The sequence below is a fragment of the Sardina pilchardus genome, chromosome 12, assembly GCF_963854185.1.
Source record: "Sardina pilchardus chromosome 12, fSarPil1.1, whole genome shotgun sequence".
In the NCBI taxonomy this organism is placed as follows: Eukaryota; Metazoa; Chordata; class Actinopteri; order Clupeiformes; family Clupeidae; genus Sardina; species Sardina pilchardus.
In genome coordinates this window covers 9,414,030-9,433,136 of record NC_085005.1, presented here as the reverse complement: position 1 = coordinate 9,433,136, position 19,107 = coordinate 9,414,030, and the positions used below count along the sequence as shown (strand labels likewise).

Below are 19,107 nucleotides of genomic sequence, written 5' to 3'. Positions count from 1 at the left end.
TCCCTGGTACACCCAGAGGACTCAAAAGAACATGTGGCCTCAGAGGATTCTAAAGGCCACCAGGGATCCCCAGGGAACAATCTGTCACCAAAGACCCACCTGGGGAAAGCTCAATTTAGGGCTGTAATGGGGTGCAAGCAAGTTTTTTTGTTGTAATATTTATGATACTATTTTATAGTGAGCTATTGTTTTTTATTGTGTTGTGTTTTGTTTTGTTGTATGTTGTTGTCACTGTATGGGTATATCTTATAACAAGGATCAAGCGCATATCTTTCAAAATGTTTCAACAAGTCTGCTTTATTTCGGTGAGAAACCCTGCAGGGCAAGCTTCATTCCCCCCGTATGGTTAAACATATTTGATTTCACATACTACTTTTTCTCTTTTATTTTTTCTCTTCCTCTCTGCCTCTCTTCCTCTCTTCTCCTCTCCTCCTCTCTCTCCTCACAGATCCCTTCAATTACCAGATCGGTGGACCATGACAGGATATTGGCGCTCCGGCAACAGACACAGTTCCTGTGGGACGCCTATTTTTCTTCAGTCGCAAAAATAGTATTAACTACATTAGAGGTAAGTGCTTGTGTTACGCCGAGGCCGTCAGCTGGCAGTATGGGTGGTGGTGGTGGTGGTGGTGGTGTTTGTGTGTGTATGTGTTTGTGTGAGAGTGAGAGAGAGTGTGTGTGTGTGTGTCAGTGTGTGTGTGTGTGTGTGTGTGAGAGAGAGAGAGAGATAGAGTGTTTGTGTGAGTGTGTGAGAGAGAGAGAGTTTGTGTGAGTGTGTGTGTGAGAGAGAGAGAGAGTGTGTGTGTGTGTGTGTGTGGTGGGGGGTATGTGACGGGCGGGGTGTGATGAGGGAGGGGAGGGGAGGGGCGGAGCGGAGTGGCCAGGGTCAGACAGGAAACCGTGGCGATAATGGATGGCCCCTTTTATAATGTGCAAAACGTGGAGAGCATGAATTGATGGGCTGCTACTGGGGAGCCTTAGCCGCTCTCCTCGTGATTCTCCCGCACGTTTAGATTGCCGTTTTACAGCAGGGCAACTAATTATGGAGACCCCAGTCTCTCAGCTATTACGTTTGGCCCATCTTTATCTGTCCATATTTCTCTCCGTTTGCACCTGCAGTAGTCTCTTTATACCTGCCTCCCTCCCCCTCTCTCTCTTTCTCTCTCTCTCTTTATCTCTGTCTCTCTCTCTCTCCCTGGGAGACCAGAGTCTTTCATCATACTTCATCTTCATGCTGGTTTACTCACAACCAGATCTCTCTCATGCATTATAAAATGGCTGCTACTGTACCACTTTCAAGCAAAAAAGAAATGCAATTCTTGTATTTTTATCTCTTCAGAAGTCTATTCAGATGTGCGATAGTTTTTTTTTTTTAGCAGAGTGTCAGTTTCTTATTAGTATATTTTCAAGAAATTAGGTATATTGCAGCATACTGTTTGTGGCATATTGTGTCATTAAGTGGATTTAGAAAATGGGTGCTGCCCTTTGCCATCTACAGACTCATCAATACGGCATTGATGTTCATCAGTGTGTGTTGACCTTGGATAACTAATGAGAGACACTAGAGAGAAAGATGACTCTCTGGTATGTCTGGTATGGTTCTCTATGATATCGTCCACATTTAGTTTGAACCTACACAAAGTCTTGACAGGGTGCGCAGGTTGAGAATTTGTGACGGTTCCGAAAACCTTTACGGTTAGAAACAGATTGTCTGATAAATACTGTAGCTGTTTTTCGAACTGTTCGTGATCTCAAGCGGGCGGCTTTTCAATATGCCCCGCAAATGAATGAGACGTTACACGTTTTCAGCATTCAGTACTTGAATGAACAGAATAGACTTCTGCGGTGAGATCCTTTTCAAGTGGCATAACCATGGTTACTAAGAGAAATGAAAATCAATGCCTTTGTGATGTTTCGCTAGAGAAAACAGGGCGCCTGGGGTTTGAGTGGGAGTCAGAGGAGCAGCAGGACTTGGAGGACTTTTTTTGTGTCAACGCACACATCTCTCTCTCTCTCTCTCTCTCTCTCTGAGTGAAAAGGCTCAAGCTCAATAGTCGCGGCGCAAAAGGGGCCGAGACCGCGGTGTGAGGGGGGAAAAAAACTTTTGGCACAGTATGAATCATTTCCATCCTGCGGAGCCAATAAGGCCGCCCTTGATTGACCTCCTCCTGTCTGTGTTATTGATAATGATTCATTTTTGGTCCGAGGCAATTAGCATTGGCATGGAAACTGTTTAACCGGCATGCTCTCTCTCTCTCTCTCACTCTCTCGGCTCGCCGTCGAACGTCGATGGACGCTGATGGATGTGCTGTTGTGACAGGTCAGGTTAACAACTCGCTGGGTTCAGGGCTCCCACGGCTTTAAATCACGGACTGCTTTACGGAGCTCCGATAGAACTGAGTTTTTATGCAGTGTGCGTGGATGTGAGGGGTGGTGACACAAAGGTTGCCAGAGAAATCTCAGACGTGTAAATACACGGTTTGTACTTTCGTTTAGCCTTTTTGAGGCTGCAATTAAAGTGGTTAGAGCAGTAATTAGGTCTAAATCGCCAGCACACTGTTGATGGAACAGTTAAGGGACGTCATAGGGCTCCTATTTCATGGCCTACTCCTCTTGGCTCTTGGTGTCAGCAAGAAGAGTGTTGAATTCTACAGTTACAGGGAGGCTAGGGCGGGCACGTAACGGGGCGTTCTGTTAGCGCAGTGTCTGAAGCCCGGCGCCCACCAGAAGTGGCGTTCAGCGGTGTTCGGCGGTCTGGGCTTGACGCGCAGGATTTTAGAATAGTTTTCTATCTCTGTGCGGCTGCTGCGCGGCAGACGTTTCCAGTGGGTGTTGCTCCATTGAAAACAATGGAGTTCTATTTTTTTTATTGTCGCGGCGCGCCGCGTACGTGACCGGTGGGCGATGGCCTTGACTCTGCTGCAACAATTAGCCTCCACTTTAAGCAATGGAACTACAGATAACAGATAGTGATAGTGGCGTGTGCATTCGAAAAAAAAACCGACCAGTTTTTTAGTTAGCTAGTTTCACGCGTCACGAACGGAGCCGGTGTGGCCCCCCAGTGTTAGTACAGACGTGGGCTACAATGGCTGGCATGGCCTCCGCAGCTATTGAAAGGTAGATTGTAGGAGTGAATGTTAAAGTGTTTTGAGTGTGAGTGTTTTATGCATTCAGCTGATTTACCACTGGGAAATGTATACTGAACCAAGGACGCTCTCTTAAGGCCACCAGGAAGTGCGCTATTCATATTTCTTTAGCTTACTAATGTTTGCCATATCACCTCAGCTCCAGCCATCTTGTTCTTTTAACAGCGCCACGGCCATGTCATATTTCCTGATATGATTTATTTCATCTTGAAATGAAAAGTATTGTTGCGGCCTTGCATTATTTGTTTTCTGCCCACGAACAACGAGTAATTTCATTTTTCTATGAGACATTGGAAACGTTCCCCATACATGAAGAAACTGGAGACAAAAAAAAACAAAAACCTGAAGACATAGAGAGACAGATAGATGTTGGTTAATAGAAAAACAAGATGCACAGATAGAGAGAGAGAGAGAGAGAGAGAGGGCAGATGTACAGTGAGGAATACCAGTTGAAATTCCTCCGTAGACTCCACACCTCATAAAGCCTAGAGCCTTAGTGTGGCAAGGGGGGAGAGAGGTTCTTTCTCTCGAGCCGTCTGGGTTCCATATCACCAGGTGCGCCTTACAGAGAGCCAACAAAGCCAGCTCCACCCCCCAACTCCCTCCCCCTCCCTCCTCCCTGCCGCCGGCCGCACTCCTTTTGTCCCGACGCGTTAAGCGCTCGCCGGTACCTGTAGACGGACGAGATGGAGGAAATGAGGCGTCGGTGGCGCGGCCCAGCGAGTGGTCGGCCCCGGCTCCTGTGAGGGCTCGTGGGTAAGTGCCGAGAGGAAGTCGGGCGAGCGCCTCAAGCTCTCGCCTCAGTGCTCTCCGTGCACGCCGGGGGGACCACAAGTTCAGCTTTGTTTATGTTTATGGCGTCGGTGTGGTTGGTTGCTTGCTTGATGGTATTGGAAGGATTGATGTTTGTTTGTTGGTTTATTTATTTGTTTTTTTTCCAGGGCGGGGGGAGTTGTTTTGTCGAAACTGGCTCAGGTACAATCACTCTGATGGAAAAACAACAAAAAAACTGCAGCACAATGCTGTGATGCTCATTAAAGCATGCACTCTCTGAGAGCGCTGTATTGAGGGAGTCTGGGAGTCCCTTCCAGAGCAGATGCAACGGCCAGTTCATAAATCATCCCTCTTTTTCGGCCCTGGAAACAACTTGAGGAGCGCAAATGAACTCCACATATGTGTGGTAAACTCAAGGGGAAGGCAGGGGGGCAGCTCTAAACGAGGTGCGCTTGCTAATTAGTCTCCCTCAATGATCTTAATTAAGACCAGCAGCCCCCTGTCTACGGGAGAAACCTGGAAGAGGTAGGACTCGGTAAGCAGCAGGAGGGGAAAGAGGCAAGAGGGAGGGAAGAGAGAGAACGGAGGGGAGAGAGAGAGAGAGATGGAGGGAGAGAGGAAGACTGACAGAGAGGGGGTAGTGTCCATATGGAGGGCTCTGTCTTTGGAGCCAAGAGCCAACAGCCAAGAACAGGAATGGGGCAGCTGTTCTATTTTAGGATATCTCCAGTGTCTTCTTGGATAGATCCCACCAATGCGCATACTGGGCTTTATTCATGGTTGACTGCTTTTAAATTATACTTTGTGTTGTGGGAAGACAGGTACAGTACAGCCTGTATATTAAAACAGAATGGCCATGGACTAATTAATTTGATAATATTTCACTATGTGTCTAACATAGTGCTTCTTGAAAGCAGTTGTGAAAAATTCTGTCAGAGCCCAGATGTTGTCAAATTATTGGAATATTCAATTATAATCCCTCACTTTGGCCTGTAGGACACAAATGTAGAGACTGTATCAATGTAATATCCATGGCTCCCACAGTATATGAGGTGTGTGTGTAGAGTATTTGGCCTCACAGTGATTACATACTGTATATCTTGACTTAACAAGATGTATGTACTGTACACTTTAGGTTTTACACACTAGGTTTTTCAATTGTGTAATTTGTTTACTTGATTTGTCTTCGAGAGGCAAATTGGGTTTAGCACAGATACCTTCAAACACATCATTACACAACACAACATGCATCCATACAAATCAATAAAGTCAGCATATAAATTGAGTATATTGAACTTACCTCTTTATAACCTCTTTAACTCTTTCTGGTTAGATGGTACTGGTCAACCCGCTGTTCCCTCATCATGGTCCCACAGGTTGAAAGATGTTTCCCCAAGTCATTTTTGGGGGTGATTTTGGAGTGCCTGATTCATTTTGCTTGAAGAAGTCCCTGTTGGGTTGTAACTTCCCATTTACTTAGTCCTGCACCTGGCCTAAAGATAGTTGGGATGTACACGCCAACCACTCTGACTTTGAGATTTTGGAGTGTCCATAACAGGATACAAGAATGCTTTCAGTGGAGGACTTGTCAGATAAACGGAAAAACTGAGAATCTTATCAACAATATATTCATGTTTTTTTTTCTTGTGTTTATGTGCTGTTTTGTTTACAACAGATAATCCGGGATCGAATACACTCCCACATATCCAGAAGTAGACTGATGTGGAATGCTCTGCCTGGTGGTCTGTACGTTTTGCCACAGTTCTCCACAGACCCTTCAGTGTTCCCCTTCTATTACTCCCTACTGGGTGAGTTGAACGCAAATCCAATTACATGTTTATTATGTGCACTGTGGTGTAATCTAATAGTAGATGGTAAATTCATCAGATTACCCTATTTTGCTCTGGTAATGTAATTCAGTGGAATTATCTCAACATAATATGGTATTTTGCTTGTTATTAACAGATTACTGAAAGGGTGGAAACAGCTTGCTTACCATCTTTTATGTGACATAATTCTATTGCTTCATGTTGAGTCTGCTGATGGTGTTATTGCCATGTTTCAAACATGGCACAACAGATAATCGTATGGATGTGTGCAATATTAAGGTCTCAAGGTGGAAAGTCAATCAGAATTCAGCAATTAGGTAATAAGTAGGATCTTCAAACACGTTGATAAATTCACATTACAGTTCAATAACACGGCTCATCTTTATTTATCTCATTTATTCTCAACACCGACATCCCAGCCCTTTTAAGACAGACATCGCTTCTGATCAAGTCCCATTAAACAAAGAATCACTCTGCGTTATGCTTGGTTAGTCCTTGATAAACAGTCAGCGGCGTGTGGAGAATCAGCGGCCATCTTTCTAATGACACTAACCTCTGAGACCTCCCTTCACACATCACATCCATTACTATAGCAGCAGGCACGGCCCCCCACACAACACACACACCCACTCACCCCCACACTGCAGCACCACCGCCACCGACACTAACACAGGTCAAACAAAAACTTAGATGGCTATAGATAGACCTTGTTTTTCAAGACAGACACTAATGGAGAGAGAGGTAGAGGTACTGTAGATAGAGAGAGAGGGGAGAGATGGAAAGAGAGAGACAGAGAGAGAGAGAGAGAGAGAGAGAGAAAGACATGCAGATCTTTGAACATATCCAGAGGAACAGAAAAGACCTTTTAGTTCTCTGACTAAATGTGCAAAGCTGATGGAGTGTTGTGGGCACATACTAAATTAATGCAGGGTGTATAGGTGAAACTCTGCTGTTGGAAAGCAGTCACATTTCCACAGTGTTCAATAAGGATGAGAAATTGCAAATATATACAGTATTCACCCCCTTTACAAGGAGTCTGTGTGGATAGGTCTCAGTTAAGGCTTGTACAGTACATCTAGATATTTCAATTGTATTACATTTTTCTTTGTAAAACTGCTCAAGTTCTGTCAAGTTACACAGGGATTGGGTCTATGGACAACGTTTTCCAAGTCTTGGGCATACAGGAACATTCACCTTGTTCTCTTTGAGCTATTTCTGTGTAGCTTTCGTTGTATGCTTTGGGTCATTGTCTTGCTGGAAAGTAAATCTCCTGTTAAGTTGTAGTTCCCTTGCAAACTGAATCAGATTGTCCTCCAGGAGTTCCATATATTTTGCAGAATTCGTTTTACTTTTACCTTTACAAGCCTCCCAGGGCCAGGTGTCGAGAAGCATCCTTGTTTTTGCACGATGCTGCCATCATCATGCTTCACAGCAGGGATGGTGTGTTTGTGGTGATGTGTAGTGTCTGGTGTCTGCCAACCGTAGCATCGAGTCTGATGATCAATTTGGTCTCATCAGACCAAAGAATGGTCTTCCATTTGACCTTGGAGTCACCCACATGTCTTTGGGTGAACTTTAGTCCAGATTTAATATGAGCTTTGCCACTCACCCATAGAGCTTTGACTGGTGAAGATCCGGGGCAATAGTTGTTATATGCAGAGTTACTCCCATCTCCCAGCTGCCCACTCAGTTTGTAGGGAAAGCCTGTTCTGGGCAGATTTAGAAATTTGCCATATTCCTTCTATCTTTAATGATGGATTTCACTGGACTCCAGGGGATGTTCAGTGACTTGAAAATTTTTTTTGTATCCATCCCCTCACTTATACTTCTCAATAACCTTTTCTCTGAGTTGCTGGAGTGTTCTTTTGTCTTCATGGTGGAAATGTAGCCAGGAATACTGATGACCCAGTGACTGGACCTTCCAGACACAGGTGTCTTTATATTACTATACTGCTATACACAGTCACTGGTGGGGGGTTGTGTAAGTGTTTATGCAACCACTTATTCTACATTATACACACTGTATTTCAATTAATTATTTGTAGAAATGCTGCTTTCACTTGTACATTAAAGAGAGTGTTTTTAATGTTTGTCAAGAAAGATAAATTACATTGACCATGATTCCACTTCTAAAGACAATAAAAGAGAAAATATCCAAGGGGGTGATTGCTTTTTTATAGGCACCAAATCTCTTTCTAGCTTTATGAAAGTGCAGTTGTAAATGAAATGATGGCAACCCATTAGAGTTTAATTAATTAATTAATGGTGAACCCTTGAGCCAGCCATGTATCATAATTATGACGACAGATGATGAAAATATTTCTTTCAAACTCTTCCATATTTTCAGACGTATTTCATTGAACCTGAGGGGTTGTCCATGGCTGTTTTCACAGAATGTTATTATAAAGTCAAGCTCTATTTAAATATTTTAGTATTTCAATTCAAATGAACTATATGCCAGACAGTTAATTTTGGAGGTAAAAAATGACTCATCATGGTAGATTTGTTCACTTTGGGGTATGTTACTTAAGTTAACTTGCACTCTAGGTCTTTGAAGTTGCTGTAGAGGAACTCTCATAGTCTGTGTTATCAGACCCTTGTGAATGATGGAGGGGAGAGAGAAAGAGGGAAAAATCTCAAATTATTTATATTTTAGCCTCTAGCTGTTTAATGAACGGATTGACTTTGGTCTTAAAGGAGATTAATGAGATGTCAGCACACTGGTTTTCAACATGACATTGTCCATCTTGTTAAACGGCCCTGCGCTGAACCTGTCGGCCATGCTTCACATGACCAGAGCTGTCTCCTTATATGAAATTACATCTGTGGACATTACGGTGCTGCTTTCCCCATGGATGTAGAATCTGCTGAATTCAAGTCAAATTTGTCGTCAGTTCTTAGACTTGCAGTCTTTCTTTCGTTATTTCTGTCTTTCTTTTAGTCACACTCACTCTTTAGCACTTACTCGCACACACCTCTCCTCTCTCATGCAGAGAGACAGAAAGATTGAGAGAGAGAGAGAGAGAGAGAGAGAAAGAGAAGCACAGATGGATACACACACACACACACACACACACACACACACACACACACACACTCCAAATTGCTTCATTTGCCGAGCCTCGGCCGCCACAGTCCGCTGGCACAGTGGCGTGGCGCTGCCCCCTCCTTCGATCATGCGAGCCGCCCGTTTCCTGCCACCGCTGTCAATATTAATGAGCTCCGCTCTGAGTTAAGGGCCCAGCCGCGTCTCAACTCCCCCTGCTCGCCTCCTCCCCCTTGCCTCCTTCATCCTCCTCTCCTCCGAAGTGTGCATTAACCTCACGGCAGCTCCGCTCAGTGGCCTGCAGTCCGCGCTCCCCATGCAACTCACACTGTCCCCAGCTCACCTCAAAGACCCACACTGAGGCGGCCATGTTGTGTTGTGTTGGCCACTGTTGTGTTGGAGACTCACCCAGGTTCAGAGAAGGTAGCGAGGTAGTGTCTGTCTTATATAATAATAATAATGCCCGAGGCCACAACTCTGATGGTATGGTGAAGGATGGGAAAGGGGAAAGATACCTATGGATGAATTAATAGCTTGCCCTCCAGATGCCTTGAATTTCGTCTTCCCTCGTTTTTTTTTCCGTTTTTTTGTTCTTAGAGAATGTTTGAGTGGGAGAATGTCAGAGGGAGGAAAATGTGGGCCTTGATCACAAGCTGTGTGCTTTCTTGGCCATCGTTTCCTCTTCTGCAAGTTGCGACTCGCTGTGTGCGGGTTACATAATGGAGGTTTCAAAGGGGCCTTTGAACGGTTCTCAAGATGGCCGGCACAAACGGGGGGGAGATGTCTGAGGGACACAGCCGAGCGCCTCATCAAGCGCCGCGAGGACTTTTCAAAACTGCGGCTCTGCAGTGGCTTTTTTTGGGGGAAAAGTCGGCCACTGCTCTCGTAGTAGAACGTCGGCACACTTGGTTTTGATTAAGTTTCTCTCGAATGTCTGCACCCAGCAGAATCGAACGCTAATCTGATTTGACAGAAATGAAACCTGATGTGAAAGTTTTTTTTTATTTTTCATTTTTATTGCAATGAATCAAGCAAACCCATCTGCTCTTTCAGAGAGAGAGAAACAGAAAAAGAGAGAGAGAAAAATGGTTTTGAGAGTGGAGGAAGAAGAGATAGAAGAGAGAGCGAGAGAGAGGTCAAGGTGAAGGGAATAGGAGCAGAAGAGGTAGAAGAGAGAGAGAGAGAGAAAGAAGAGAGGTATTGAGAGTGGATGAGGAAGAGGTAGAAGAGAGAGATATAGAGAGAAAGAGACAAGAGCGAGAGATGTGTGATTGGCGAAGCCTCGGCCTTGTTGAGGGGCTAGCGGAGGAGACGGGACGGAGGGCCGCCATCTGGAGGGCCGTGCCGTGCCACGCCACGCTGTGCCACGCTTTAAATAGAAGAGTAGCCGCGCGGCTCACGGGAGAGGCCCGGTTCAGCACCCCGTGTCTGCAAGATTGATTGGAAGGCTTTTAGCACGGCGCTCAGAGTGAGCAATGCATCCAGCAGCAGCAGCAGCAGCAGTAACAGCACACCACGAGAGGTTGGGGGGGATGGGACATGTGTGTTAAAGTGTTAAAGCGTGTGTGTGTGTGTGTGTGTGTGTGCGCACGCGTGTATGCGTGTGTGTGCGCGTATGCGCGCGTGTATGTGTGTGTCTGCGTGTGTGTGTGTGTGTGTGTGCGTGCGTGTGTGTGTGTGTGTGTTCTCCTGCAGGTAAAAGCCCGTCCCTGGAGTTCACTGCAGTGGTGCAGGTGGTGACCCCCCTCCAGTCTCAGCTGCAGCCAGTGCTCAAACTCATCATTGCCGTTGCCAAATCCAAGTTCTGTGCACAGGTGAGAGGTCGCCCAGCTAGGAGCAGCAGACCCTGCAGCCTACTTCACACCCAAATGGGGGGCAGACAGCTAAAAAGCGCTCATACTGACTTCTCAAACTTTTGTTACTGCAAAGTCAAATCCTTTTAAAATACTGAAAAGTGAATTCCTGTATTTGGCTTCCAGCCTAAATATGTTATTACAAAGACATCGTATAACCCAGTGACACTAATTTTTAAAACGTTGTGCAATATTTCCTTTTATTTTATTTGGCTTTGAACTATCAAATCCATGTGGGAAATATCTCAAGAACCTTGTGTTCCGAGTGTAAGATAGAGATTAAATGCTATCAGTCATGGGTGAAAGCAAATAAATTGGCCATTTATTGGTGTATTGTTACAGCAGGCAGCAGTGGCGTATCAAACTTAGGCAGAGATATGAAATATTAAAACATCTTGAGCTGTAATTCAGAGATCTCTCTCTCTCTCTCACTCACTCCAGGCCTCTGGTACTACACCAGTGGGATGTTAAAAGGCTTTAGAATGACACGCCTCCAAGAGACTGGTGTCAGAAGGAATGGTGTCAGACAGTTTGAAAATGTTGCCTTAACAGATATGACATCATTATTATTTTATTCATATATCTACACTAGATATATGAATAAAAAAGGTGCTACATAGACCAAAAAATGTATATATGAAAATATATGAACTGTTCATCAAAGGAGCCCCTAAGGTTTTTTAATGCCTGCATGGTTCTATAAAGCACCCCAAGAACCCTTTTTTCAGGAGTGTAGTGTAGCTCATTATTTAAACGTTGTACCTTCATTCTGTCCTGCTGGCGATTGGTCTAACCCTCTGGGCTTTGCTCCTGCAGATCCTAGTGCTGTGGAATTGTGACAAGCCTTTACCTCCCAAGAGCAAGTGGCCCTCCACCAGTGTGCCTATCACCGTTATTGAGGGACAGAGAAAGGTAAGGCTGACCAGCGACGACTGTGGATGGGGTCATGTTTTTCACACGACTGCTCTTCTCTTCTGACAAATGCTCTTCCGCTTAGAATTGTTGGTTGCGCTTTATTGGAAGGTGTCTGCACTGCAGAAGAGTGACATGACACTGCCCTGAACGCAGTGGCATGTTCTAAATAAGTCATAAATGCTTATGACATAAGGCAGGCCTATTCAACTAGCGGCCCGCGGGCCAGATGTGGCCCGGTTAAAATTTCCTGTGGCCCGCGTGTCTCGTCATGAGAATGAATTCGCTTTGATGGGTGCGCATAGATCTTCATATGATTGGCGAGTAGCGCACTGTCGGCCCGCCCCTACTGGCCAGACTAATTCTTCCAGTTATCTTGACTCAGAGAACACAGCACATCACTACACAAACTGACATGTCCAAATGTGTAACTAGTTTTAAATGTTATCATTAAATGTTAATTAAATTACGATTTCTTACCGCAAGATTCTAAACCTCGAGCGTGCGCAAATCAAAAATGTTACAATCATACCCGGTCTCCGTTCCTCCGAGCCCTCGGGAAAGTTATTGGAAAAGGAGCTGTGGTTTGTAGAGAATTGCCTCTTGACTTTATATTCCTTCCTTACAGCGATGGATTCGTTGCACAATAAACATGAAAGTCTCGTACTTGTTGCAGAGGGTAAAATGAACGATTATCGTTGTCAATTAGACGTTTCTTTAGACAGAGCCATCTTCACTCCACTCGTGGGAATGTTATTGTTTGTCATTTGCGCAGGCTCGAAGTTTAGAATCTTTGGCGGTAAGAAATCGTGAAATAGATAAACAGAGGCAGAGCTGGCATTACTTTTTGTTTAAATTCAATGCTAATTATTATATTTGAGAGATTGCCGATGTAGGCTACTGTGTGTGTTTGAAGCACTTATGAGCCTAATTATCTTGAAGTAGGCTAGTAAATCAACACTGCAATTTTTCCCACTGATGCATGATATGGCAGCTATCAGACATCAGGTATGAAATAATATGGTTAGCCTGGGTGTTTTCAAATACTTGTATTGTAGTTTGTGTGGCAGCCTATCACCTGTCTGAGAAGATTTGTTTTTTTAATGGATATGGATAGTAGGCTATGTTCTTAGTTTCTATTCCAGTGTTTGTTGACATAGGCTACTGATATTGCCACTGTATAAAATTCTATTGAATTGAATTGAATTTTGCTGTGACTTTATAAAATATTGTTGGATACAATTATTTTGCGGCGTCTTATTTTATGTGGCCCCCAAAAACCCAGTGATTTTTCCATTCGGCCCTCTTGGTACTGAAGTTGAATAGCCCTGACATAAGGCTTCTGTAATTAAAGTGTCATTTGGTTGCTCAATGGTGTTTTTTGCCCCCAACGGCACTTTCCAGGCAGCGCAGCCTAAAAGGCACTACCTTTACCCTATTCCTAACCTCAACCCCCTCAACCCTCATCCTACCCCTAAACTGAGAGGAGTAGTGCCTTGAAGGCAGCGCTGCCTGGAAGGCACCGTTGAGGGCAAATAGTACCAAAGACCCATTTGGTTTTTGTCATGACAAGTTAAGGTTAGGATTAGCGTTCATGGGTCATGACAGTGTCACTCTTATGTAGATACCTTCAAGAGACTAAATGGATCAAGATATGGAACGAGAACCCTAAACAACCAACTGATGCATGAAACATGCCTGTTGGGTCATTAATCTACTTGGTAATCCTATAATATCACAGCTAATCATTTAGCTCATCATGTTGTCAAAGGGGTAACTTACCGTGAAGAGTTAGGAAACAAAGGTACAGATGATATGCCGATCCAGATCACAATCACTGCCATCACCATTGTTTTTTTTTTTTTTTAAATAAGGCTAATGTTGGTAAATCTTTTAGCATGAATCATTCCAACGGTCTAACAACTGTTTAGAGCTCTTGTTTATATTCTTCTGTCTTTTCTGCCATTTTCTGCCCTGTCACGTCAAATAGACAACAAAGATATTCACAATAGGAAGAGAGGCATGTTTGGTTTGTTTATTGGAGATTGAATAGTCTTGTTTATAATAGTTGTGTTTCTAGTGAAAAGACTGCCACGTGCTTCACACCTCTGAACTGTTGTCTCCTGTGATTGTAGTTGCTGTCAACATGATTCACGGCAATTCAGCATAATGCATTCAGTTCAGTTTGGAGTTTCTGTGATTGAATCCAAGCTACAGTATAGAACACTTTAAAACTGCCACCACTCTCTGTTAAAGAATGCTTACAAGGTCCTCATCAAAAAAGTAGCTTCAATTGTCTACTTGAGTGCTATTTCTTCCTCCACTGGCTCTGCATAAATGTAGGTCTTAAATGGGGGCTTTTTATTCAAATGACAATGTTTTCATGCATTATATTTGGGAGATGTGCTCCCTCCTTTTGGAAATCAAACACCGGAGGCCGGTGTGGTAAACATGATGTTAGAACAAATGTGTTGGGAGATGTTTTTGTTTCCTCAGATATGTGGGCCCAAAGTGACGTTAGCAGCGCTTGTTAGCTTCCACCAGACTTTCAACCCACCAGCCACTTTAGGAATCGTCCCTACTCTGTAGTGTGTGCTCCATATGCTAACTAAGGGGCCTATGAGCATGGGAACTTTCTGACTTTTTGTTTTGCACAGACATTTTTTGTGGCTTATGGAAAAGCTCTTGACAGATTCTGATGCATTTTATTCTTATCTATTTTAGTCATATATATATTTATATTTATACACTTCATCTTCTGAACACAGCTACATATTTAAAAGTGCCAGTTTTCTGAAATCAGTATCTATGACTCAACCTACCCAAATCATCGGTTTTATTTGAGTGGCATTTATTTAGTCTGATGCTATTTCAATAATTTGCTTATTTGAGACAATCATGCTGTCCTACAATACACATTGTTTTTTCCTTTCTCCAAATTTAGCATGGTTGTTATGGAAACAGATGTATAGCCGATAAGTGTCGTCACACACTGCGTTAAGATGCTATAATCTTCACATAATCCTTATTTGAAATGGGAAAAAACATTCCTATGTCAGTGTATGATGTAAACACTGAGACCAAAGGCGCAAGTGAAATATGTCCACTTGTCGTGTCTTTACCGACAACATAATAAGAGAGTTAACAATCTCACATGGAGGAAACCCCTTGTGAAACATCACATAATTTACTTTCAGAATGCAACATATTCATCACTGCGCTTGGCGAATTACCAATGGGGAAAACAATGCATAATAGGGAAGTGATTCCACTTAAAGAAATAGATCCTTTTAAACACTACATCCACCACTAGCTTGTGTTCTGGCGTAGCGGGCCCCTTCGTTAGGTTTGCAAAGGGTTCATGACTTCCTCCCATCTGCATGCTGCAGTGATGGGATCGGATCCCAGTGTTGGCTGACACAGAGGATGAGAATCTCTATCAAAACCAGCTGGACGCACCGACTGCAGTGAAATCTGAGCTTTTCTGACACAGATAATGATGCTCCTATTCTGATTCCATCTGATTGTTTGAATAAGGACTTAAAGCCCGTGCGCCAAGTTAAATTTATAATTATGATTGACACAAAATATATAGGGGAAATACATGTTTGACAAGTCGATGTATTGTTTTGTATGTTTTTCGACACATAAAGGCACAATATAAGAGGATAAAGTTGGTTATTTTCAGTACCTACTTAAAACTCCCCCTACCCCCCAAACGAACGGATTGACGTCATAAGAGTGACTCCTGCAGGTCCCTGAGAGAAATGGCGGGTTGCTCAGGTTTACAGCTGTTTGTTAGGCCTACCTGTCAGTCAAATAACTCCGCCATGACCCAACTAATTTTATCATTGAAAACTTCCTCATAAAAGTCAAATCATTAGCTTTCCAGTGGTATGATTGGTTAAGGGATTTGTGTGAATCGAGAGTTGAGGTCTTCTTCAGCTGAAGGAAAAGCAGCAAGAAGCACAATGGCGCATCACATCACCTTCACGTCGTCTGAAGGAGAAAATGCGAGATCAACAGAGATTGGGTAAGTGTTTTATGAGGTTATTAGTTGTTATCCATGTTATTACCTCATAGTAATTTTTAAAACGTATTATTTTTAAGTTATTTCAAGCTAAGTTATTTTTGCCGGTAGCACCGTGTGTGCTATGCCTCGTGGTTCAGACTGGTGGTGTTCAAATTCATGATATTTTGGCACACTAATCTTTAGTAGGCTAAATCAGAGACACTTATGTAGGCTACATGCATGATTTCCAGTCATTCTTGTGGGATTACTATATTATGTCAGCCAAGAACAAGATCGACCGACACTTAAAATATTTTGTCTATTTTGAACGATGTTGCTTGTCATTTAGGCTATACAGAAACTAGCTAAGATGTTGCTTGCGTTGCGTTGTCTCCATAAAATGAACTCCCGTGCATCCTTTTTGTCGAGCAGCTAATCTGTATTTTATTGTCAAATAAACCTGTTATTCCGTCGAAATATGTAGCACAATTTCAATAGCAGGCTAATTGTTTGTAGGCTGCTGTAGCATCTTGCTTGTGAGCTAACCTAGCTAGCAGTTTTGTGGGTGTGTGTTTTGCTCGTGCATGTCGGTTCACTTGGTAGCATCGGTGGCATCAGAGACCACAACAACGAAATTGCACGGTGAGCAAACTAATCACTGAAGTTATGGTAAGATCCCTCATCTAATGTCATAACACGCCTGGCTGTTGAAATGGGCACGTACAGCTCGCTAATACTAATAGCAACAGAAGCAAGCTAGTGCACGTTTGCATAGTTAGGATCATTATGCTGATTGTTTGCTCATTCAGTCCCAATGGATTATAACACGTATTTCCCAACATTGTTTACATATAGGTTGCAAACTTAGAAAACACGTGGGGAATCTAAACTCTCGTACCAGCATGATTAACGTATTAGCTAGCTGGTTTCAATCAGCAGCGCAGCTGAGTAGCTAAAATAATGAAAATATGTCGGAGGAGAAAGAGAAACGCTGCGATAATGTCAGAGGAGAAAGAGCAACGCTGTATGCTGCTACCAACTAGTGCAGAAGCAGAGATGTAGGCAAGCCTACAAACATGGTAGAAGTAGCCTTCTAAAGAAAAGGGCTTCTTTTTTCCCCCTTTAGAAAAAAAAAAAATCAGATCAGCAAACCTGTTACTGCATTCAATCCAGAATGCTAATAAAGCAGCCACTGATAACAATTTTAGTGAAAAGTGTGATGGTGTTTAAGATTATGTGTAAGTGACATATAATAAAACTAAACAACCTATTCACTACCATGCTTGTTTTTTTGCTTCTGTTATTTTAGATGGCACAACTGGTGGAAGCAGCCAACTGCAGGACATTGGCAACCATATGACCCCATGGACTATGATGATGGCATGAATATGGAAGATGGGAAGCCTCTGAATAAAGAGAAAGACAAGGATGTCCTGAATGTGCAGAGTAATCTCACCTATCCTTCTTTCTTGAATTTCCCCTTAGTGGTCAATAATCTATTTTACAGACATAAACGTCATTTACACCCCATCATCTGCTAGGTTTAGATGGACAGATGGACACACGTAGGCCTACACATATCAGCTGTGCCGGAACGTACATCACGTATCTGGTGTGAATGTGGCGTTATGTGTAACACAACTGTAATATATTGTATAAAGTATGATTTCATAAACATTTGTATTTACAGTTACTGTCTTAGTTAATTCAGCCTTCTGATAATCTCCCCATTTCCACCAGCTCTAGGATGCATCTAGTATGCATACCATTTTTTTTAATTCTTTAAATTGACCTTTACATTTATAGTAATGATCCATGACCTAGTCAAGTTTGGGTATATCATGTGAGTGCATTTGCATCAACCTTCCTTCATAGGTAAGCTCCCATCCTTGAGGAGCTTCAACCCCACATGTATTGTAAAATAAATGCTCTTAATTTTGCTCTTCATATTGCAATCTTCAGTCAATAAACAATTTTTCTTTAAATAGAATTTATGTTTTCTGTGTATTGTGTTTGAACTTCTGTACACATTTTGTTTCCTGACTGCCAGCCAGTATAGCTTATTTTCTGTTTAAGTTAGGACAAGTAGTCAGTAAATAGCCCCCTTGCTACTTTCACACAATATGACAGCTTGTGATCAGAATTATTATTATTATTATTGCTATTATTGATCTTGGCCAATTAAAACATTTGTACATTCCACCTTCTTGAAACTGCTTGAAAATGTCTTCTGGTGGCTGAAGCAAGAATGAGGGCCTCCGGATGTGCCTCCCCAGAATGCCATAGGCCCAACGTACCTGTCTGTATGCTGTGTAGTGGTATTGCCACGGATAGGGATGTAACAGTTAAACTAGATATGGACAGCTGGATAATTTTTCATATGCTGTTGCAGAATTAATTTGATTTGTTCACTAGAGTACTGCTCTGATGATAATGAAATGAATACTAAAAAAATAATGTGAATGTGTAAGCATACTGATGACTACTAGTCTGTAGGATCATTCCTGCCTGAAGTTTGGTAGGCAATCTTGAGAACAAAGGGGGTTCATACCATGCCTCAAAGTCAGGGCATGTTTGTCTGGCAGAGGGTAATGGTCAATAGGGCCCAGAACCCACGCTTCTCTGCACAAGTTCTCTACAGCTGAGACCATGGGCTGGCAATTCCTACATAAACATTATCAATCATAACGATAAGGTAGGCTATGATAACTCCTTTCTCTCCCTCTCCAACAATCGGTCATCACTCATGGTAGCACCATGATTTGCTCATTACAACGTCTCGCACCAGTCTGACAATTATGCGCTTTTCAATGAATTGATAATAACCCGGTGTTGTGTCGAATAGGGCTACCCGTTGAGTTGCGCTACCATGCAAGTGCAGTGGAAAAGACAACGGACAATTCACTGTCATGTACAACGACTGTTAGGCTATGTGCTATCTCAGCGCACAATATTTCGCATACCGTAGTCAACCAAAATCGCTGAGCCAAAAACAAAACAAAACCGGACATATTCATGTTGTTTATTTCATTTCACCTCTCCGTTTTGAAATAGGCTAGTCCAGCCTGTATGCACCACCTGGGATTCCTCGATTAAACATTGGATAGTGGGTGGCTGGTAGCAGCATTTTAGCTTGCAGAAACAGCACAAACGTGTCATTCAGAAATGCTAAACACAACAGTAGCACATCCTACAAGCAGCATACACTGGAGGTGCGTCCCTGGACACCGAGCGCCTGTCGGAGTTGGGAGTTGTCATTAATGCACACAAAGCGTAGTGGAAAGAGTTACGTTGAACACTAGAGGTCATATGATGTATTTCAGACAGATTTAAATGAAGCATAAGGAAGGTCAGGTGAATGTTAAGAGGGAGGACGATTGGCTAAATTAGCTGTAGGCTACTTTCAAGGTGTTTTAGTGAAGGCGCATTTTTCTACATTGGATAGGCCTATTTTGCAAGTTATGCCTCCAAATTAATCTTCATGTTTGCCATTTAAAGTGTCTGAACTTTTGAGTTGGCTTTATTAAAAATTGAT

The 19,107-nt window shown here is 43.0% G+C and overlaps 1 protein-coding gene and 1 long non-coding RNA gene across 2 annotated transcripts in view; both read left to right on the top strand.

Moving 5' to 3' along the window:
• Positions 1 to 19,107, top strand: part of LOC134097796 (exostosin-1) — a 213,528-nt gene that overhangs the window by 170,057 nt on the left and 24,364 nt on the right. Inside the window, exons 4-7 of the mRNA XM_062550740.1 lie at positions 449 to 568; positions 5,596 to 5,728; positions 10,491 to 10,609; positions 11,465 to 11,560. Coding sequence (XP_062406724.1) covers positions 449 to 568; positions 5,596 to 5,728; positions 10,491 to 10,609; positions 11,465 to 11,560 — 468 coding nt within the window. The remainder of the gene's footprint in view (positions 1 to 448; positions 569 to 5,595; positions 5,729 to 10,490; positions 10,610 to 11,464; positions 11,561 to 19,107) is intronic.
• Positions 15,369 to 17,562, top strand: LOC134097973 (uncharacterized). Its single transcript, XR_009940978.1, has 2 exons — positions 15,369 to 15,593; positions 16,882 to 17,562. It is a non-coding gene; the product is annotated as an uncharacterized LOC134097973 (long non-coding RNA).